This window comes from Anthonomus grandis, unplaced genomic scaffold (genome assembly GCF_022605725.1).
Source record: "Anthonomus grandis grandis unplaced genomic scaffold, icAntGran1.3 ctg00000319.1, whole genome shotgun sequence".
Lineage (NCBI taxonomy): Eukaryota > Metazoa > Arthropoda > Insecta > Coleoptera > Curculionidae > Anthonomus > Anthonomus grandis.
In genome coordinates, this window is record NW_026088459.1 from 39,531 (window position 1) to 63,276 (window position 23,746).

At 33.8% G+C, this 23,746-nt stretch overlaps 1 protein-coding gene across 1 annotated transcript in view; it reads right to left on the reverse strand.

Moving 5' to 3' along the window:
- Positions 1-6,668: 6,668 nt before the first annotated feature.
- The window catches only part of LOC126749565 (huntingtin-like), a 158,727-nt gene continuing 141,649 nt past the window's right edge, over positions 6,669-23,746 (reverse strand). The window contains exon 33 of the mRNA XM_050459281.1: positions 6,669-12,571. Coding sequence (XP_050315238.1) covers positions 12,227-12,571 — 345 coding nt within the window. The 3' untranslated portion in view covers positions 6,669-12,226. The remainder of the gene's footprint in view (positions 12,572-23,746) is intronic.

A 23,746-nucleotide genomic window follows, 5' to 3' on the forward strand; every position in this document is an offset into this window, starting at 1 on the left:
ACCAACCCTAATTATTCCATCTTGATCGATAAATGGTGATAAAGCCTTGAGCTTACTTTTTTTTGATACACATTCCTTACGCTTAAGCTCATAAAGTTCTGATGAGAAATATTGATTTTGTACTAACTTTATTAAAGTTAATTCCGATCGATTTAGTTCAAAAGAGCACAACCTTCCGTTGAATCGCTGCTCTCTCGAAAATTTTAAATTATTAAAGAATCTTAAACAGTATGCGACAACTCGTATAAGTTTATTTAAACTCGAAAATTTTTCAATAAATTGTGTATTTAAATTATCTTGTACAATAAAAGTTACATCTGACCGTGTTTTAATTTCAGGCACATAATCCCTTGAACGAGTAAAATTAGAAATATTTGAACCTTGTGGCCAATGTTCGAGCTCAGTCAAAAAACTAGGCCCGTGAAGCCATAGTTTTGAGCCAATTAAATGTTTAATAGTTGAGCCGCGAGAAATTATATCAGCCGGGTTTTCTTCGGACGAAATATAATTCCAATCTGCAATATTTGTTAATCGATGAATTTCTGCCACCCGATTTGCAACGAATGTTTTCCAGATTCTAGGCTCATTTGCTATCCAGGAAAGCACAATTGTGGAGTCTGTCCACAAAAACGTTTGACTTATTTCAAGTTTCAGAATTGAGTGACATTTTGCAGTTAATTTAGCTAACAACAAAGCTCCTAAAAGCTCTAGGCGTGGTAAAGAAAGAGATTTTAGAGGACTTACTCGGGATTTAGCGCATAATAAGTGACTTTCGACATTAGTATCCACGTTAATGGAACGTACATAAATGCAACATGCATATGCCTTTTCACTGGCATCCGAAAATCCATGCAATTCAATTACTTTTGGTTGTCGGATTACAACATGTCGAGCGATTTGCATTAAACCGACTTGGGAAATTTCATTTTTTAAATCAATCCATTCTGAAAAAAGCTGTTGCGGAATGCTTTCATCCCAGTCAATTTTCAATTGCCATAGTCTTTGAATTATAAGCTTTGCTCTAATAGACAATGGACCCAATATTCCGAGAGGATCAAAGATCTTCGCGACAAATGAAAGAATAGTTCTTTTCGAAACATTTTCTTGATCTGCTACAATGTTATGAGAGTTGTACTCAAATTTATCGCTACTGGGAATCCATGAAACTCCAAGCGTCTTAACGCTTGAATCATCTGTGATTAAATATTTTTTATTATTGAGATACTCCTGCTGAATATCTTCAAGGACTGTTTGATCGTTGGATTGGAACTTTCTTAGTTCAAAACCGAAATTCGAGAAAATCTTACAAATATTGCGCCTCAAATTTATTAAAGAATCAACACTTGTAGCGCCTGTTAGAAGATCATCAATAAAAAAATCTGACGCTAATACTTCACTTTCTAATGGAAATTCCTCGGAAACGATTGAGGAAATTTCGAAAAGACATCGAGTTGCGAGAAAAGACGCTGACGCCGTTCCATATGTAACGGTATTCAACTGGAAATGTTTCACTTCCTCTTCAACAGAATCACGCCAAACTATTCGCTGTAAGTTTCTTTCGTCTTCATGAATTAATATTTGACGATACATTTTGGTCAGATCGCCGATTAAAACATAATTATGTTGTCTAAAACGAATCAATATTGAAAATAGGTCACTCTGTATCGTAGGACCTACCTTAAGGACATTGTTTAACGAGATATTAGTAGAAGATTTACAAGCGGCGTCAAATACCACCCTTACTTTAGTAGTGGTACTATCAGGTTTTTCAACACTGTGGTGTGGAATGTAATATATTGGAGATTTCGATACGATATCACATGGAATTTCCGACATGTGTCCCAAATCTCGGTATTCTTTCATAAAATCGGTATACGCTTTTTTAAGTTCTGGGTTTTTTGTTAACCGTCTTTCAAGAGAATACAATCGATTAAGTGCGGTTTGGTTGGAATCACCTAACTTGGTGAAATCATCTTTTAAAGTTAATCTTACAATAAATCTACCCGTTTTATCCCGAGTCGTGGTTTGTTGAAAATGCTTCTCACATTCCATTTCCTCAGCAGACAGTAAGGCTCGTGGATTTACGCTAACTTCCTCAACCAACCAAAACCTTTCTAGATTTTTATCTAAAGAATCCTGGCTAAGAAAACAGTTTGACAACATGGCATCTTGTTTAGTAGAGTTACTCTGAACAAACGGAACATGACCACTTACTATCCAGCCAAGTAACGTTTTTTGCAAAATAGGAAGATTTTTGCCTAACTTAATTTGCCCTATGCAAAGAAGTTCGAAGAATACTTCACATCCTAACAACATGTCAATTTCCATAGGAACATTAAAATTAGGATCTGCCAAAGATAATTCAGAAGGAATGTTTAGTTTTGATGCGTCAAAATAATTTTGAGGTGAAAACTGCGTTATCGAAGATAAAACGAGAAAATTTAATTTGGCCTTATAGCCAGAATGTTGCGATGCAAATGTTACATCGACTCGACGATCTATTTTTGTTTTGACTTGATTTATACCTATAACTGGAATGTCAACCCTTTGAGATGGTAAATTTAATTTTTCTAACATTGCAGAGCTAATAAAATTTGATTGCGAAGCAGAGTCGAGCAATACCCTACAAGTGATGACGTTTGTATCTACGTCATAGACGTTGACGAGAGCTGTGGATAAAAGGATAAACGAATTAGCAACATTTTGACATGTAATTGATACTACCGTATTTTCTTTAGGTTGGTTTGCATCAGCTTTAATTTCATTAACCTTTATGTTTGAATCTTCTTTGATTTCCGTGAGATATGTTTGATTTGGAGTATCGCCTTGATTGTTATTAGAGTGAATGCGATTGGGATTTAAATTTGACATTTCTTGAGAACGATGAAGTAATGTCGCATGTCTTTGATGACATTTTCTACAAGTTGACGAACGACATTCAGAAGTTTTGTGTCCATATCGTAGACAGTTCGAGCATAAATTCAATTTTTTCACCTTGTCCCAACGGTCTGAGACTGATAGTTGCTTAAAATTATCGCAGAAGTATATAAAATGTTCGGCCTTGCAATAAGGACATTTGGGACGAAATGTTGTCTGAGCAGTGAGAAATGTTTTTGACTCTTGAAATCTTTTACTATATGAAGCCGTTTTTGTATCAAGAGCTTCTAAAATTTGACACCTTTGAGACAAAAATTCATTAAAATTTTCGATTTTTGGGAATTTTATTGACCCACAATAAGTTTCCCACTCACGTTTAGTGTTACTGTCTAGTTTTGTAGAGAGAATGTATATTAAAATCGTGTTCCAGTCGTGAACGTTTTCCCCGAGAGCTTCTAAACACCGATAATTTTTAAAAAATGAGTTTGAGAGTTGTCGCAACGAGATATGATGTTCTTTACTTAAAGCGGGTAACTCCATTATTTCTTTTAAGTGCGAGTTTATAATTATTTTTTTATTTTCATATCGTTTTTCAAGAAGCTCCCATGCTATAATATAATTTGCATCTGTAGGCGTTAGTGAAGCTATTAAATTTTTTGGTTCACCCTTAAGAGACGATTCTAAGTAATAAAAACGTTGAACATCTGATAATGCGCTATTATTATGAACAATAGCCCGAAACATATCGCGAAATCTCTGCCAATCACTATATGAACCGCTAAATTCAGGTAAACTTATCAATGGTAATCGTGCCCCAGCATTTGGCAACATAGCGCCGCCCGCGACTGTATTTTCGTTCCCGGAACGACCGCCGTCTATAAATAGATTTGAATGTCTTATTAATTCATCCCCGCTACTACGGCGGGCGCTTTGAGTTTCAAACCGCTGCCGATCCAAAATCTTACGCGCTGATGCCAACGCTTCAAAATACCGAGTTTCGAAGTCATCCCGTTCCTGACTATTTGCTGTTTCATCGAAATCATCGGGAAAATCAGCCAATATTAATTCTTCGAACTGGGACTGAACACTTTTAAATTTATCGAGAATATTTTTTATAGATTCGTATCGTACTTGTAATAATTCGATGGATTTTTCTAGATCTGTTTTATTTAAAAATGTAATGAATCGGGTTAATTCGGCTTTGATTTGAGCCCTATTATTTTTTAAACGATTTAGATCGAACTCTGGTTGAGCGATTTGTTCATCACCGTGATATGACATTGTGTTTGTTTTATTTTTCGAGTAACAAAATCGTTATAGTTATCTGCAAACTATGTATTTAAATAGGAAAGTTATGAAGATTTACGAGTAAATTTGCAGATATTTACAGTGACAAATGCCAAATAAAACACAGCGTTAATTTTATTAAATAATACGTGAAAATCGTGATTTATTCCAATATTTCGTAGATACTTTGTGTAGTAAATGAAACAATAAATTGCTTACATAAATAGGTATATAAATAACTATAATATGCAAAGCTAACGTGAAATGTTTAAAGTGACCCTTCAATCTTTTGCCTAATAAACGAGATACGAGATATACGAGTTTTAAAAGTTTTACGAGGTTTTACGTGATAACGAGGTTTTACGAGATTTTTCGAGATAACGAGATTTTACGAGATTATGAGGTTTTACGAGATTACGAGGTTTTACGAGATGTGGTGCATAATCTCACTTAAAACGAGAATGGCTTTTGGTACGAGAAACAAATAAATTGTTTAAATTTTAACGCGATTACGAGGCAATATTAATTGCAAAGTCGACAAATTATAGGCAAATGATTGGGGTAAATAAAGGTATGGAAAGGACTGACCTTGTACGTGCGATCCGGGTTCTGGTACTGCGTGTAACGTTTAACTTCGACGTGGAACGTGGATGATCATTACTTTACGTTTGGCTGGAACTATCCAGGACTGAAGGATCATCAATATCGTGTCTACGCTTGGCTGGAACTATCCGGGAGCGAAGGACCATCAATATGTAGGGGTTTTCCCATCTTATTTGAGGGAAGTAAACACCACTCGTGGATATTCAATTTTTTATTTTACGTAATATGGAGAATTACAGCCATTTGCCGCGAGAGCAACAACGCAGCACCTTAACGTCTTAACGTACAACCCAAGACTCCCTTTTTTCTCGCCGCATTTCGCACGTGAATAATGACAAAGAAAAGCGGCGTTGCCGAAGTTAACAAAATTAAAAAATGCCTCGATTAAATAAAAATATGACTTAACAACATTGGTAAATAATTTCGCTTGCTTACTGACGATTGTCACCGTTTCTTTGCTGGTTTTTCAACATTCTTTAAAATGGCTAAAACAAAAGAGTTATCGGTAGAAACAAAAGGTATTATCATTGGACTTCATAAGGCTGGAAAGACTAACCGTCAAATTTCGACGGATTTGGGAATTCCATGGCGGACTGTCGATTATAATGTTAGGAAATTCACCAGAGAAGGGACTAAATATTATAATTACAAGCAAACCCAATAGACGCCTTACCGCCCCTGAAATCACAGCAAAAATCAACAAGGAGCGTAAAAAAGCGGTCAGTGTTTCGACAGTAAAACGGCGACTTTATAATGGTGGTCTTAAAGGACGTTTAGCTGTATCAAAACCGCTACTGAATGTTAATAAGAAGAAAAGACAGTGGGCCCAATCACACAAAGAATACACCATTGATGACTGGAAGAAAGTTCTCTGGAGTGACGAGTCGAAATTCGAGGTTTTTGGAACGAAGAGGCGAGTTTTTGTTCGCCGTTATGCCAATGAAAGGGTCGCTGAGAACTGTACGGTGGCCTCAGTTAAACACGGTGGTGGTTCGGTGATGGTGTGGGGTTGTTTCGGAGGATCTGCAGTGGGCGATCTAATTAGAATAGAGGGAATTTTTCGAAAAGAGGGTTACAAAACAATTTTAAGTGACAATGTACTTCCTTCTGGTACTCGAATAATTGGGGAAAACTTCATCTTTTAACATGGCAATGACCGAGCACACGTCGAAATTGTGCAAGCAATATTTAGGTCAATTACAAAGGCAACATCTTCTGAAAGTTATGGTATGGCCCCCACAATCACCGGACCTCAATCCTATCGAATTACTGTGGGATGAACTGGATAGATAAGTGCGAAAATCATGCCCCACATCAAAAGAAGACTTGTGGAGGATCATCCAAGAAGAGTGGCACAAGATACCTCAGGAAATTTTAGACAAATTAATTAGAAGACTACCAAAACTCTGTGAAGCTGTTATTAAAAATCGAGGCGGACATCTAGATGAATCCAAAAATTAATTTTCTTAAATTTAATTAATTGAAAAATGTATTGTTTATATTCATTTTGTTATAAATAAACCGTTTCATAAGAATAACTGATTGGGTTTATTATTTTTAGTTATAACTTTAAAACAGTGGGCAAATACTTTTGAGCGGTAGTGTACATAAGAAAATGGCTTATGATATGGCTTAGAAACATATCTAGCTCTAATCTAACGATTTTTTTCTTAAGATTTTAACACCCTGTTGCTCAAAAGTTAAGGGGTTTAGGACATACCTTTATTAATACTTTTCTTCTTAAATTCACCTAAGCATTAACATCCTTAAGAATCAGCATCTTATTCTGTAACACCCTATATAGAAGGAAACACAAGGCAGTCATGAATTTAATGACATTTTATTAAAAGAAAATTCCTTTACAAGGTAACATTATTGTTAAAAATAATTTATTTTAAACTTATTCTGCATTATTTACAAATTATTTTTAAATTATATAAATGCGATTTACATTATTTTCTTAACTACGAAAAACAAAATATCACAACCATTTTTATTAAAACCGCATAGAGGCGTATAATCGATAATTAGAGATGATAGTTACAATACATACATTTACAATATTAGCCTTGATAACAACTATAAAACTTAAATAATTTCTAATTCTTTCTTTTAATAATTATTTATTTAGTTAGTTGATGCAAATTTTTCTTTCATATTTTAAAACAAATTTTGAAATTGAAATTTAGAATTTTCTAAGAGGGACAAATTCTTAAAGTTTTTTTTATAAGTAGAAAAATAATATTTTTGTAGTCACTTATCTTAGGAGGTTAAGTAAGCAGTTTAAGAGTAATAACTAAGATAACAAATATGCAGCTACATTAAATAACTTCAAGAGAGTCAATCAATAACAAATTATGTACGGTAAAACGGAGCCATTATAGAAATAAGGGATTATTTTGGAAATTGCTTTTTTATTTTAAATCTGGCAACCATGCTTACTCATGATGCGATTGCGCGGCAACGGTTTTACATCTTTCAATAATAACCTTGCGGCAGTTGACTAGTGCACGTGGTGAGTCTGGACGGGTTGTTTGATGTACCGTGATGGTGTCTTGAAAAACGATTAAAAATTAAGAGAATTTTTAGCTGGTCAAATTTTGCCTTCTGTACCCTCGTTGGAGTGAGTATTTCAGGTAAATTTTTAAAAATATATTTGTGTAAGTCTTAATATTACTTAGAAGTAGTATTTTATGGATTACTTAGACAGAAAATTTTTAGTGGACGATTTTGGTGAACGGTGCTATTTTAGATGGAATCTTACAAAGCACAATCTTATTGAAAATAATACAATTTTTACTTTTATTTTAATTATATAGGTATATCTTAAAAGACTTTCTCTTATTTCAGATATAAACTCGCAGAATATAATTGCAGCAGCTAATAAATGTATAAGTAGGGAGTTATCAATTAGGGAAGCGGCAAGATGCTATAACATATCCAAAACTACGCTTATCAGACACGTACAATCCTTCAGAAATTCGGGAGCTGCAGAATTTTTATATGTTGCTGCCAATAATGTGAAACAGCTTTTTAATAGAAAAGAAGTTGGTTGAGTTAAAAACCTATCTTCTCACTGCTGCACGCCTGCATTATGGGTTGACTAAAATGGATGTTCGTACCTTAGCATACCAGTATGCAATTGCAAATAATAATTTACATCCGCCTTCTTGGGACCAAAATAAGATAGCTGGAAAGGAATGGCTAAGGCAGTTCCTTAAAAGACATGCAGATTTGTCTCTTCGGAAGGCGAGAGACGAGTTTGGCCCGATCAACGTCCTTTAATAAAACAATACCTTCATTAGGAATTACAAAGAAGGCCTATCTCGCGGCAATTTCACACCAGAACCTGTGCAGAACGAGAACAAAACGTTACACTTATAGCCTCAATAAATGCAATTGGCAATCACATCCCGCCAATGATGATATTTCCAAAAGTAAATTGTAAGTCCCATATGCTGAAGTGTTGTCCATTTGGAACCATAGGAGGTGCAAATCCGTCCGGTTGGTCAAACGAAACATTGTTTTTGCAGTATTTAAATCACTTCAAGAATCATGTGAAACCATCAATTAAAGATCCAGTTATCCTAGTCTTAGACAATCACGATAGCCATGTGAATGTCCCAGCTATTAATTTTTGCAAAGAAAATGACATTATTCCGATTACGTTACACCCCTATAGAGTGGATGATTATGCATCCTGGACAAACCATTATGATTTATGATGTAGCTGAGCTTGCAGGCATTTCCAAAAGCATTTACTACATCCAACATTCGGAAGGGGTTTGAAGTAAGAGAGGACCGTTTTTTCAAAACTCGCTTTGTCCAAATTGTGCAAAATTGAGAAGTCGATTGAAGAAGTCGGTTTTTGCAAAACTCGCTTAATCCCAACCATAGGATATATCAAAACTCGCTTTATCCGGTACATATTGGTAAATATATACATAAATAGAACTTGATGCATTATATATTTACATTTCGTGGTTCGTTTAATAATCGTTTATTTTGATCTTAGTTTGGTATAAGTAGCAAGCCGATGCACATGTGTTACGCAGTTTAAAAATGTCTGAATATTTAACGAATGTCGTAGAAGTGCCTGGAGGACGCAAACCAAAAATTCCGCGGAAAAAATCAACTCGATACACGGAAGCGAACGCGGGAGTATTGCATATTGTGTGCTCACATGCTGAGCAGTTAAATAGGAAGCACTACTGTTCAGTAGCAATGCTGACACTCGAAGATTTGGAAGCTACTTTGTTTTTATTCTATATGTAAAGTAGTGCCTTATTTTAGTTTTATTTTTTTTTAGGTTTTCGGAAGCTTTTGTATCTAAATAGCACCAAACAATCGCAGGATGCATTTTTGCTCAAGTATATGAAGGTTAGTGCACCAAAGCGGCACCGTGTTAATCCTGATACCGCACGATGTCCCAAAAATTTATCCGTTAGGTACGAAATCAGAAAAACGAGTAGTAATGAACCACTGCAGATTTGTGCAAAATCGTTTCAGTCGATTACAGGTACTATCCTTTCTATCCACGCAACAATAACTGTATTTAATAACGTTTTATTTCATTTAGGTGTATCGAGGGACCGGCTTGCACGAATAGCTCGTCTGTTTTTGGAAACTGGCCAAACACCCAAAGAACAAAGAGGGGGTAACACAACCAAAGAAGATGGAAGGAAGGTGACTGCAGATGTCATTAATCACATAAAAAAATATAAGTGTAGGGATAGTCATTATAGTCGCAAGAAATGCACCCGAGCTTACCTGCCACCTGAGTTAAATTTGTCCAAAATATACGAACGTTTCTGTAAGGAGCAATATACTAAAAAAAAAAAAAAATATGCTCCATGAGTAAATTTAAAAAAGTTTTCTATGGGCAATTTAATCTGGGATTTGGCTCTCCCCACAGTGACACTTGTTCAACTTGCAAGGAACTATTGATTAAAGTGAAAGTGGAAAAAGATTTGGAAAAGAGAAATGATATTAGAACCCAAAAAAAACCAAATGCAAAAAGATTCTTTGAGGTAATGAAACAAAAAAATGAAAATGAAATTGACATCACTTTTGATATGCAGCAAAACCAACCCATACCAAAACTCTCCATCCAAGGAGAGGTTTTTTACTTAAGGCAAGTGTGGCTTTATAATCTCTGCATTATGACTAATAACACTCAAATAGATAAAAATAAAGTATCGCTGTACACATGACTAGAGACACAAGCTGGAAAAGGAGCTAACGAAGTAGCTTCTGCGTTATTAAATTATCTGCAAATTTTGGAACAAAAAATAATTAAAGAGCAAAGAGAATGGGAGCCTAAGGCACTTCGTCTTTTCTCTGATTCTTGTGCGGGGCAAAATAAGAACTCTTGAAAAATCGAAGGTTTTTTTCAAAATACAGCAAATTTATCCCATTCGCGGTCACAGCTAGGGTTTGATTCCGACATTTTTACGGACATTGACTTTGAAACTGCTCAAACGACAGAAAGGGAAATTGACGCTGAACCAAAATTAATTGAGGAACTTGTGCCTTCCACATCTGGTGCTCAGCGCACGCCAGAGTCAATAACTCCAAACAAAGAGCAGATAGAGGCAGATAATATTGAAAAACCATTAGAAACTTCTGATAAAAAATGCCATCAGAGCCCGACAATCGAGTCGGGATTACCTCCTTTGCCCAAAAGCTACCATCACTTATAATTTCTAGCACGCCCGTTAAAGATGCTTTAGAACAAAAGCACAATGAAAAACTTGAAAAAGAGAAGAAACAACAAATAAAAGCCCCGCCGAAGAAAAAAATCAAAAAAATAAGCAGCATATCGGTTCAAGAAAAAAATAGTAAAGCAAATAAACAAAATAAAAGCAGAAGTGTAAAGCGCCAAGTATTTGAGTCATCTGATAGTTCTGTAGATGTAGCTGTGGTGGATAGTAATGATGACATGGACGAAGAGGTTGAAGAAGATGACAGACTGTGCATTTTTTGTGAAGATGAGGGCAAACATAATGAGCTTTGGTTTCGTTGTAATATATGCACCAAGTGGGCACACGCAGAATGCACTGGACTTAATTTGAAAGAAGCAAAAGCCAAAGTGTGGGTGTGCGATTTTTGTCGTGTTTAAAATTAAGTTACAATTTGAAATTTTGTGTTCGCCCTTAGATTTTTTTAATATTTTTGACTTTCCTTGCTTTTAGTATTTGTTTATTTTATAAAAATAAATCGTTAAAATGTTTAAATGTATTGTTTTATTGCCTTTTTACTATATTCGTCAACTTACCCACAAACGTTCGTCATCTTGTCAGCAACCGCGTGTAAGATGACGATAATTACATTTTTTTCCCCAAATAAATTACCAGCCACAAAGTGCAAATTTCAATTAAAACAGACTCAAATATTGATTAGTCACTTAAATATTATATGCCCTGTTTAAAAAAAAAAACATTTATTGGTAAGAAAATAGAGTTTTAATTGGACCGCAAACCTTAAGTTCGTCATCTTAGGGCCCTCTCCCCTACATTACTCGTTTGTACCTTGGGTCATCTTTTAAGGCCCAGCTAAAACGTCTTTTTCAAAAAACTGGTAAGTTAAAATTATGTTTAAAAACCCAAATTACGTATGCAAAGAGCTAGTATAACTAATGTATGGAATAAATTTCATAAATATATATTTCTAGAATGTATAAAAATAAAAAAACAAAAAAGACCCAAGGTACAACAATTTCCCCTACTCAAGATAGATATAATGACATCCAATAAAAAGAATACAACATCTAAGTGTTTAACGGCTACTAAAGCCGACATTCAAATTGACAATAGTCAAATACAATGCAGCATATTTTCGAGGGTCTGTCTTAGAGATCAAAAGAAAAGAAAATGCATATAAAGTTAAGGCAATAAAAGCCAATAGTTCCAAGTGGAAATGGCTAAAAGAAAATATAATAACAGTTATTAAAGAGCCAAAGATTTTAAACAAAACAGGATTTTACCTTGTTCCACAAATAAAAAACTTTAGGTTTCAGCTATGCATATTAATAATGTTTTTACCGGTGATGTGTGATGCCTAAATAAATGTCTTAATTGTAATATTCTTTTGTATTTAGAACATTTTATTTTTAATTTTTGTAGATACATATATATGTTATTTATTTATTCTCTGATGTAATAAAAGTAATTATTATGCAGTTATTTTAACAAAATAAAGAATATATTACGTCCATCTATTGGGTCAATTCGTGTCATTTTCATGGTCACATTCGTGTTTTCAATTTGTTTTTTGTATTTTAAATCTAATTATGACCTTTTGACACTTGTAGAGAATTTTAAAGTTGAGTTTTCTCCTTAACTATCCGAACATTGGTACATTTCCCTTACTTAATATTTTCTGCGACATCATCGTATTATTCGTGACTTGTTCTCTTACCACAATCTAATATCAACAATAACGCCTTTTTGTTTTATTATTATAAAGAATTCAATAAATCCGAAAAAGGCATATCAGTATGATCCTTAACTTTCATAAAACTATCAACAAACGCTTTCCTTTGGTTATCACTGGTTAGATTGTTATAAAAATCGGCCCCTGCTATACAAAATATTTTTTTGTCTTCGTACTCATACCTTCCCACTCTACTTTGGACGTAAGGAAAATATGCTTTTAGCCACAAATTCGGACTCGCACTAATGAAAAAGCACGTAAGACTCCAAACTGCCATGTTGGAGAAGGATTGCGTAAAATTGGAAAGGCTGAAAACCACCCAATCTTGTAGGAGTGATAGTTGGTTTAGTTGAATTGCACTGTCAAAAACCTAAAAAAAAAGAGTTGATTTGTTACACATGTTATGTATGTGGTTAACTTTAAATAAATATAATTAAATAATGATAAGGAATACATTGATAGTGATAAAATATTTAACATTCATAATAATAATAATATCTTTATTTCCAACAGGCAACTTGGACAATAACAGGAAACAGTTGCAAAACAATGAAAAATATAGTTTAAAGAAAAAAAAAAACAAAAAACAAACCTAAAAAAATAAAAGAGTAAAGTTACAATCTTAAAAGTTATCCAAAAAATTAGAACAAATAACTATTAATATGATATAAAAAGCCAGTTATAAAAGTTTAACAAGATAATCACATATTCAACATAATTAAATTAAATTAACTGCAATATACCTACTAACTATAACTTAAACACATGGGTCTTAATCTCAAGAGTAATGATCCACCAAGATATCGACAATCACTTGAACCAGATAGAAATTTATATCACACATGTGACAGATCCGATTAAATGTAGCGCATATTGTATATAGCGGCGATTTCAACAGGATGTTAGTATGAGGCCTTGGTAGAAAGATTGTTAGGAGATGTCTAGCATTAAGCCTAGGCACCATGAAACGTACACCAGAAAGAAGTACAGGACTGTCAATTAATCCATTCAGTAACCCATGCAGGAATTTTACAGAGAAGATCATTCTTCTGAGACGTAATAGATGTAGATTGAAGCGTTCCAATAGTTGCCGATGATCAAACCCTCTAACTGGATCTATGCCATCCTGTCTGAAGGCCAAAAACTTAGCAAATCTAACAGATTCGAGGTTCCATATAATGCAGCCAGACTCCAGTTTTGATCTCATAAAGCAACAGAAAAACAGTCTTAATGTAGATTCCAAAGTACATCTCTGACAACTTCTAATTATGAACCCAAGCCTTCTCAGAGCTGACTTGACTATGTTGTTGAAGTGTGGAACGAATATAAATTCAGAGTCATATAAAAAAACTAAACAGGAGCGGATTCAGGTTCGAGCCCTGTAGTACTGAGATGATCTGTACAGAGATGAGTTCTTTTGCGTGACTAAATAGCGACCGATTCAGGATAATTTCGAAAAGTTTTGAGAAGTTACGGAGTAATGAGATTGGCCTGTAGTTCACGATTTGAGTCCCCAGCTTTTAAAATAGGTATTATTTTAGCAGTCTTCCAAATTTCAGGAATCTATTCTGTTGACAGTATTAAGTTGAAAATATAGGTCAGCGGATCAGCCAGGACACCAATGCAATCTTTAACCAAGAAGCTAGGTACACCGTCTACACCAGATGTTAACCTATTTTTGAGTTTTTTACTAGCCAAAATAATCTGGGAAGCATCAATGTGGGAAATGTTAAAGTAAGGCATATTATCAGACGTCGATGAATGGTTAATGATATTTGATTGTATAAATGCCTCATCAAATAACAGTGCAAAAGCATCAACTATGTCTTGTGGGTCTTTAATGACCACGTCATCGGGTAGCCTTATCATACCAGGAATCCTGGTACCAGCCTTACTAGAACCAATAAAATTCCAAAAGCTAGATGGATCCGCAGAAATATTCTTTTCAGTGTTTGAAATATACAACTTATATTCATTGCGTATTTGTAGTTTGTTAAGGCGTCTAAGAGAAATGCAATTAATAGATAATGCAATTAAACGGAGTATTTAAAGGGTCGATGTACAATCTTGGTAAGGTGATAGAACAGACAATTTTGAATCTTTTAAGCCATACCAACATACGTTAATACAAAGTCTTATAGTTTCGAATTTTTTAGAAAATAAAAATATTTTCTGCGTTTGTTTCCCGTTATCACTAAAATAGAACATCACGCTTTTTTTAATTCTTTGTTTTCAAGTTTAAAAGGGATTTTAAATTCAGATCATATTGTCAACTAATAGAACAGAGGGTGAATTTAGGGACTGGTACTAATCCTTTTATTTCTAATAGATATTTTTAAATTATTTTTGTGCATACTTTTATTAACAGAAGAAAGGAAAACCAGGAAACCGAGATGCCCTATTTAGCATGGGTCGACCTATAAAACTATTATAGAAATAAACTATTATCGAAAACATGGGTCATGACATGCTCGAAAAATAAATACGAGCCGAGCTTGTGATGCATCATCAGCAGTAACATCGATTGTTGATATTTCGAAAATGAAGTGGAATGCAACGTTATAATAATTTAATTGTATAATGTATTTTTAGACAATATCATATTTTATTTATATATGTAGCACATTTTTGCTAAATAAATATACATTATTATTAATACAAAGTGGCGCATCAAAATTAGAACAGAAGCGACTTTGGGCAATACGTTAATTTTTTTTTTAAGGGACTTAAAAAAAAAGTAAAGCTTTAGACTTTAGGACTATTTTATAAGTGAGATAAAAAAAGATCATTTAGCATTTTTGACATGTGGTAAAAACTAAAACATGTAATTAAGTAAGAACTGTTTCTATCTTTCTATTTCAAATTATTACATTAGTAAAACAAATTATAAATTGTATTTTTTTTTTTAAATTTAGAAATTAGAATTGATGCCACCCTCTCCTAGGAGGTTGCAAATAAAATTGACAGGCTCCAGAATTCTGAAAAAAGCTAATGGATTGTCCGAAATTGCTTCTGTTTTGTTTTCGATGCAGCGTAGTTGCAGATATGCTTTGGCTTAATAGTTTTAAATTCTTTTAAAATCCTAGTGGCAAATAGGTATAAAACAGCTTTATATTATATTAGGTCCAATAGGCAGCAAAAATGAGTGATAGACGCAAACGACTATCTGGAAACCAATACAAATATTTAACAGAGGAAAAAAAGAAAACGAAAGAAAACACCCCTAAATGGAAAAAAGACATGTTTACGAAACTAACGAACCGGGACCGTCGCCAGTATATCGGGCCGGAGACTGTATCCCCTCCACAATGATTGCGTCACACTAGTGGCCGGCGGAAATCGCGCATCGCGCCTCTTTTTTAAATATTACTATTGCAATAATACTGCACAGTGAGCATTTTGGGGCCCAAATGGAAAATTCGTTTTGAAAGAATTTTTACATACAACCGATAATTCAACACTCAAAGCATCAGTGATTAACAGTACCACTACTAATACTATTATTAATACATTTAATGATTCTTTGTTGTATAACGAAATAAGCATATCTGATAATGATTTAAGATATGACTTAAGTATACTAAAGATTATTTTAATAACATAATTATAAACATGTACACTTTGTTTTAAACTATTATTTCTAAAAGATACTCAAAGACATTTTTAAATTTCACTGAATTTTCCTACAAAATCATTTTTATAACACTTGCGGTAAAAAACTGGAGGTAGCAAATTTTGAAATGGATAAATTCATTTGTGACTGTGGTAACAACTTATCAAGACTTAATAAAAAATGTATTAACACCTTTTCAAATATCCTTTTAAATAATTATAGCAAGGCCAAAAATAATATTATCGAGGAAGATTTATTAAAAAAAAAGAGAAAGTTGGAAAACTTTTATGGAAAATCCGAAGTTGGAAAAAAAGAGAATTCGAAAATGTACTGAAGAGGCTGCTTGTTTATGATTTTTGTTTAGATATTAATTAAGTATATTTATAAATTATTTTTTTGTTACCTATATATTTTTCTTTTTGTACAAACACTTTAAATAGGTTTGTGTATAATATTTTGTGTTATTTTTTTCCGGAAAATATATTATTTGAAATAAAACGTGTCTAATAATTATCTTGTTTTAACATAATTTTATCCTAGGCAATTGTGAGATATGTTCATTTTCATACTGTAAGGCTTAAAAATAAAAAGTAACTTTTTAAATTTATGGCTAAAAATATTCCATGTCCAATAATTTTTACTTCAACTTACTACGAGTAATTGTTTCCGAGATATTTAAATTTAAATATATTTTCGACGCCGCTCTGTGTGTTAATTAAACGGGGCAAAGCTGCAATACACGGCCACTAATGTGACGTCACCAGTCTCCGGCCCGATAGACTGTCGACGGTCCCGAACGAACTCGGATACACAGGAGCAGGACGATCAGGAAGCACAGGAAGATTCTTCCTCTAATTCTGTAGATTTACCTGAAGCCTATCTGGAACCACCGACTACATTTTCTAAGCCAGAAAATAGATGTAGTCCTGGCTCAACTTTAGCACAAAAAGAAGATTCTGTCAACATATCAGAAGATCCTAGTAACTGGACAATAAACAAATATACATGTAACTATATTGCCAATGAGAATCTCAAACAGGATATCAAAAATATTGAATTTTTCAAATAGCAAACATGTCTATTCAGATCAGATACGATATTAGGTTTGTTCTCACTGCAAATTTCTTACAAGTTTGAAACTGTTTCCAAGCCATTCTTGATACGCCTGCCTAAAATATTACAACTTCTGATCGATTTGAAACCCTCTGTGCGAACATCAAATACGGGTTGAGTGGAGAAGAAAAATAACATCACTTTTTTATGCCAGTGGGCAATGGGAAAATAAATAAAACATAAACAAACAAAAATTTACACTACCACTTTAAAACAGCTGTACATTATTAATAGAGTTAAAGTGTGATTATTTGCTACTTCAGGGCTTACTCTAAAATGGTCGAGAAATTCTATTCTAATAAATTGGGATACAGTTTCATCAAAATAGTTTTGATTTTTGGGCCTTATAACCTTCTTCAAGTACAAAACACAAACAACAATTTAGAGGTTATGTTCATATTCCGAACATCGGCGTTGACTGGCTACACCGATTCTCTGACACTTTGCTTGAAATAAATCCGAAAACAAGTCTGACTGTCAGATGACAATCAGAAATTTGTGCAAGAACATCAAACTTTTGATTTGAAACCGATCAAAAGTTTCTGCGCGAACGCATTTTACTCTATTGCGCATGTTTATTTGTCGAAAACTTGTGTCTTACCGCTGTGACAACAAACCTATTGCCTATTATCAGTATTCCGGAAAAAATTACCCAATGGTGAAGAAACTAGCCGAGACTGGATAGTTTATCCGGAAAAAATAGGGCGAGTGTTATATGCTGTTTGCTTGCTTTTAAAAAATATGGATTCTCAATTTGGCTTGGGTGGCTTTATGATGTGTGCTCGGGAGCAAAGTCTTCATCATTGGAAGTTAACTGTGTTATCCCACAGGGCTCTGTTTTGGGTCCTGTCTTGTTCTTGCTATATATTAATTATCTTGTTCAGTTGAATATCTCTGTTTACTTCAGCCTTTTTGCCCACGATACTTCAGTACTATGGCAGGACATGGAGATTGGGCGGCTAAAGCGAACAATAGTTGATAATGTGGTTTGACTACAATCGCTTGTGTTTAAATCTGAGCAAGACTCATTTGATGGGACTAAAATGTGATCTCACAGATTTACTTTTTAATGGACATCTTCTTCCTCAGGTGTTTGTGACTAGGTTCTTGAGAATCCTTATTGACTGTGATCTGCATTTTGAGGAGCATATCCTGGGTTTAAGTAGAGCAGACACTCTTAGGGATGCTTTGCAGTGAGGAAAGTTAGGGAGGAATTGGATCGACAACTGGCTAGAACTGTATATTTTTCTTTATTTGAGTCGCATCTCCGGTATGGTATACCGTTCTGGAGTGTGGCTAATCAAGGTCTTTTAAATATCCTCTTCACTACTCAAAAGAGGGCAGTTAGATTCATTGTAAATGTTCCTCAAAGAGAATCCTGCAGAACGCACTTTGTGGACCAGAGGATCTTGACGCTAAGGTCCAACACCACTGCATATGACTCGTCAGAAATTTAATTTACCCTTACCGATTCCTAACAGTACTTTGGTGAGGAGGTCATTGTTGTATGAGGGTCGAAAAGTTTTCAATCATTTGCCTATTAGCTTAAAAGCAACTTATTCGTTAAGGACTTTTAGAGGATTGCTGAAGAAGTCACTTTTAAGCAAACCTTATAACTTGGAAGAGTTCTACCGGGACTTCCTGGAGGATATTGTATAGTTTTATGGGTTCCTTTCTTGTTGTGAATGAGGCTTTATTAGAAGTTTTATTTATATAGCTTTTTAATTAGTTTTATAGTTTATGATACACCTATTAGTTTTTACACCTTTAAATTTTTATTTGTTATACTTTTAGTTTTACCAGATTTTGATATTTTATTCTGTTTTACTTTTTCATAATTCGTTTTATAACTTAAATCCTATGTTTTCCAACTACATTGTATATTCTATAATTTATATATTTTACTACTTTATCGAGGTATAATTATTTTCATTCATCTTGCACTTTTTGACTTTGACTTTGATTGGAAAAAACTATGCGAAGAAAATGTGTGTACCAAGTAAAGTAACGTCCGAAAAAGACTACAAGAGGAGTATTTTCCTCCTCCTGGCTAAACTACGACCAGGTGAAACTACAGATAACGAGGTAGTTTTGACTGGAAAAGATGAGTTTAGAGCTTCAACGTTTTTACCTATAATTGATTCCCATCTAGTTGACATTCTTAAACCGCGAGCATGTTACGAAGAGTTTTATAAAAAAAATCTTTACTAGATATTACCCTACTGAGGAATATAAGTTCTGGTGAATTAAAAAGAACTGTTTTGTAACAGGAGAGCTATCCTAATGACCTGGACGTAAATTCTAAAGGTGAAACATTGCATTTTCTGGAACATGTGTTTAATTCTAAAAAAGATACGGGTGTATAAGTGGTTGATAAATAGGTGGTTTAATACAATGAACTTAAAAAGTATATATTCAAATACTGACATTGTATTTAAATTGTGTTTTTGTTTACCGGTCTCAAACTGTTGTGCTAAATGAAGTTTGTCTTGTTTTAAACGCATTAAGATAAATTTAAGATCAACCCTCATACAAGAAAGACTAGAAGCTTTGGTAATATTGAATATTGAACCAGATGTGACAAATAACTATATATAAATTATATATCACAACCGGTTTTGCGAAAAAAGAGAGTTTGAAAAAATGTAATACATATTTCTTTTAACATTTCATTTTTAATTTTTATTTTTTTTAATATTTTATGAAATGTGTTTGTTTTAAAGAATAATTGTTTTTTTCAGTTTGCGTTTTACTTTTGTTAAATTGGTTTATTAAATGTTTATATATATAAAGTTTACATTAATAATATAATGCTAAATTCCTCGCTCCGATATACAAAAAATATTGACTTTAAAATATTAAATTAGGGCGGCAAAAAGTCCGGCATTGTGTAAAATAGTGGCATTCACTAACAAACAGTTCGCAAATATCGTTTACTTGTATGGCAGAGCAGATGGGAATGGACTAGAAGCACGACGATTGTACCAAGAGCGATTTCCTGGAAGAAGATTGCCTAATCTCAGAGTGTTCTATAATATTTATCAACGTAATGAACCTGGTGTCTAGCGACCGAAGATCTAATTGTGCAAGCATTTGCAGATGATCCCACTACAAGTACTAGGAAACTAGCTGCTGATCTTGGTTTGTCGCCATGGAAGGTTTGGAGTACCATGCAGTGTGAAGGTGTACAAGGACTTGAAGATGGTGATTTTACAGTAAAAATCAACGGTTCTCAAAAAACATTCTATGAACGACGAATCCAATTTTTCAAAGTAGAATATTACAAATGTTTACAATTGGCATGAATGGGCTAATAAGCAGGAAAATCCACACTGGAAAAAACGGATGTCCACAAATTTTACGTATATATATGCATCTTTGGACAAAAATTAATCGTTCCTACTTTTTTGCCTGAAAGATATTAGACGGCGACAGTAACAGTTATCTACATTTTTTGCAACATTTTCTTCAAAAACAAATGATTTTCCAGCACGTACAGCTTATTTATACAAGCAATGCAGTTCTCCGGTGAATTATAACACATTTTCTGAACTTAGAGCAAAATGCAAAAAATATTTTTTAAATTAGATTTGTTATAATAAATATATACTTAAACTTGAGGATAATGTTAATAATAAAAAGGACTTTTGAAAATATTTAAACTCCAAAAAAGAAAGTTATGGTATACTAAATAACAAGCACTTGGATCATAAAAGAGATGCATCATCTATTGTTGAAATAGCTGGTTTGTTTTGTGAGCCTTTTTTCCACAGTTTATGTAAAGGATGATAACATTTTTTTTCAAAATACTTGTGCTTATAATTTTAATTCTGTTGGCAATAATTGCTGTAATGTACACATTAATGTTATTGATGTTTGTAACACCATTGAAAATTTAATCTAAGTTGTGGGCCAGACGGAGTTATTTTCTTGAAAAATACAAAGTTGTCAAATGTCTTGCAAATACTCTATTAGATCTTTGAGTTTGGGTATTTGCCCTGTGCTCTGGAAACAGAGCTACATTACACCTATATATAAAAATGGTGATCGTTCTGATGTCTTTAATTATAGATATATATACAAAATGTCTCTTAAACCCACAATTTTGGAATCTCTTATTACTAAAGCTCCAACATCCCAATTTAATGTTGATTTAGCAACAAAACGGATTTATTAGGTTTAAATCAACTACATCCAACCTATTGGAATTTCAATCTAATGCTGGGAGCCCTGGAGAATCATTATCAAATGGATATAATATACACTGACATCTCGAAGGCTTTCGACCAGGTAAATCATTGTATTTTGATTAACAAACTTGAAGTAATAGAAGTTGGTGGTGCTCTACTCAATTGGTTGGGCAGTTACATTACAGGACGAACCCAAGTAGTAAAACTGAAGAATGTCCTACCTAGAGAGATAACTGTTTATTCTTGTGTTCCTCAAGATAGACACTTGTCTCCATTTCCGTTTAATTGTTTCATAAATGATCTGTATGGTGTTTTGACTTGTGATTTTTTACTGTGTGCCGATGATTTGAAAATTTTTACAGAGGTCAAATCTATTAATGACTGCTTTAAGCTTCAGCAGGATTTTACATCAGTCATGCAGTGGTGGAAATTGAATAAATTAAAGCTTAATATAAATAACGTGTAAATATAAAAAAACATTTAGTAAGAAAAATTCGACAAGCTCTTCAAGTAAAGCAGCACGATAGGTTATTAGTTTCGAAGAAATTAAACTGGAAAATGCCAGCAAACCACGTGACCACATAACGGCCATGCTGGAAATTCCATTCGAAGTGATCATAGATGATCCCCAATCATGGGAGAAAAAAGAAGTACCAAAAGCCGACAATACATCGCTATGGTACACAGACGGTTCCAAACTAACAGAAGGAGCAGGACTGGGCGTGTCAGGCCCTAACATTAAGATCTCAAAGTCACTGGGCAAATACCCTAACATCTTTCAAGCTGAAGTGCTTGCCATAGACATATGTGCATAAGAGTGCATCAACCAAGGCCTCCAAAGAAAACACATATTTATACTATCAGACAGCCAAGCTGCTCTAAAGGCCCTGAAAGCTTTTAAATGTGATTCAAAGCTAGTCTGGGAGTGCAAACAAACCCTAAAGCGCCTTACAATAAAGAATCAAGTAACACTAATGTGGCTACCTGGCCACCGGGGTATAGAGGGGAACGAAGAAGCCGATCGCCTTGCAAAAAAAGGGGCTCAAACACCATACTATGGTCCAGAGCCATACTGTGGTTTAATGAAGACCTACATCACCGAAGACCTAAACAGGTGGGAAAAAGAACAATTGCTGTCGCACTGGAGAAGAGCACCAGGATTAAGACAGGCAAAAAAGTTTATAACCACTTCTAGAAAAAGAGCTGAACAGCTCCTAGACATGAACAGATCAGACATCAGAACAGCAGTCGGACTCCTAACCGGTCATTGCCCAGTGAAATATCGCCTAAAGGCAATAGGTATAACAGAGGACGACCCGACCAATGTAGATTCTGCAGCAAAGCCACAGAAACAGCAGAACACCTGTTCTATGAAAACCGACCCAACTCTGCAAGAGGCTCAAGTACCTGGAAGGGGTACAACCAACACCTTAAGAAGTGGGACAACTACCTCCCAAAAATATAGCTTTGTACGGCAGAAGTCTAAGACTTTTTGAGACAAACTAAGACAAGTAGAGTTATGCACAAAATATCTCACAGGTAGCAGTGCTGAGCGGCGGATCAGCCGAAACGACTCTCTTCTCAATCTACAATCTACAATCTAGGTTATTAGTTAAAAGTAGCGAAGTAAGACGTAGAGCTTGAAAATGGATTATAAACAACAGTCCTCGCTTAGAACACCGTAAAAGCTTATAGTTTATTTTGTTTCATTTGCTTTTATGATTAAAATTTTATTTGTCATACTGACATAAATGTCCAGGTTTCTTGAACATTTTAGAGCCAACTGGAAACGCAAACACATAAAACTCGTTCAAACGGCCATAAATTAAATATGTTTTTAAATTTCATCTATGTGTAATATTCTATTTGAGTGATATTAGGAACAAACGCAGAAAATATTTTTGTTTTTATTGAAAATCGAAAATCTCGCAAACCCTAAGGCATGCGTTAAAATTTTTAATATTTAATCAAGTTACCACGAAAAAATAGTTTCCACTGTATTTTATTCTTTAAATTTTTTACACGCCTATTTAAAATGTAATATTTTTTGGTATTTATTTTATTTTTTAAATTGCACATTATTGGGAACATTCAATTTTGAAATGATTTTTGCCGCAATTATTTGATATGATTTTTTTTTAAACCGATTGATAAATGAGCACAAAAGAAAAAAACTAAGTCACGTCATAAACGTATTTAACTTAATTTCTTTAACTTCCAAGGACGGGTTCATTAATTATTTTTCAATTAACATAATACATGACACCTTGCCAAGCGCAATTATTATTTGAAATTAAAATAAATTTGCCGCAGTTTTTTAAAAGAATTTAAGTGTTTAATATTATTTGAAATGTTAACCAATAAGAAAAAGTTGATATGCTTTTAGTGTACTTAGTAGTTATTCCCAATAACGTGCTTTTATTAACGAAATAAAGTAAATGGCAAAGATACTGGTTCGGATATTTTAAATAGGCGTGTAAGAGACTTAAGTAATAAAATACAATAAAAACTATTTTTCCGTAATTACTTGATCAAAAATTAAAAATTTTAACACATTCATTCGCCCTATTTTACAATTTTAAGAGTTTTTCTAGGATTGTAAAACAAAAAGTAGCAAATGCAGTGTCAT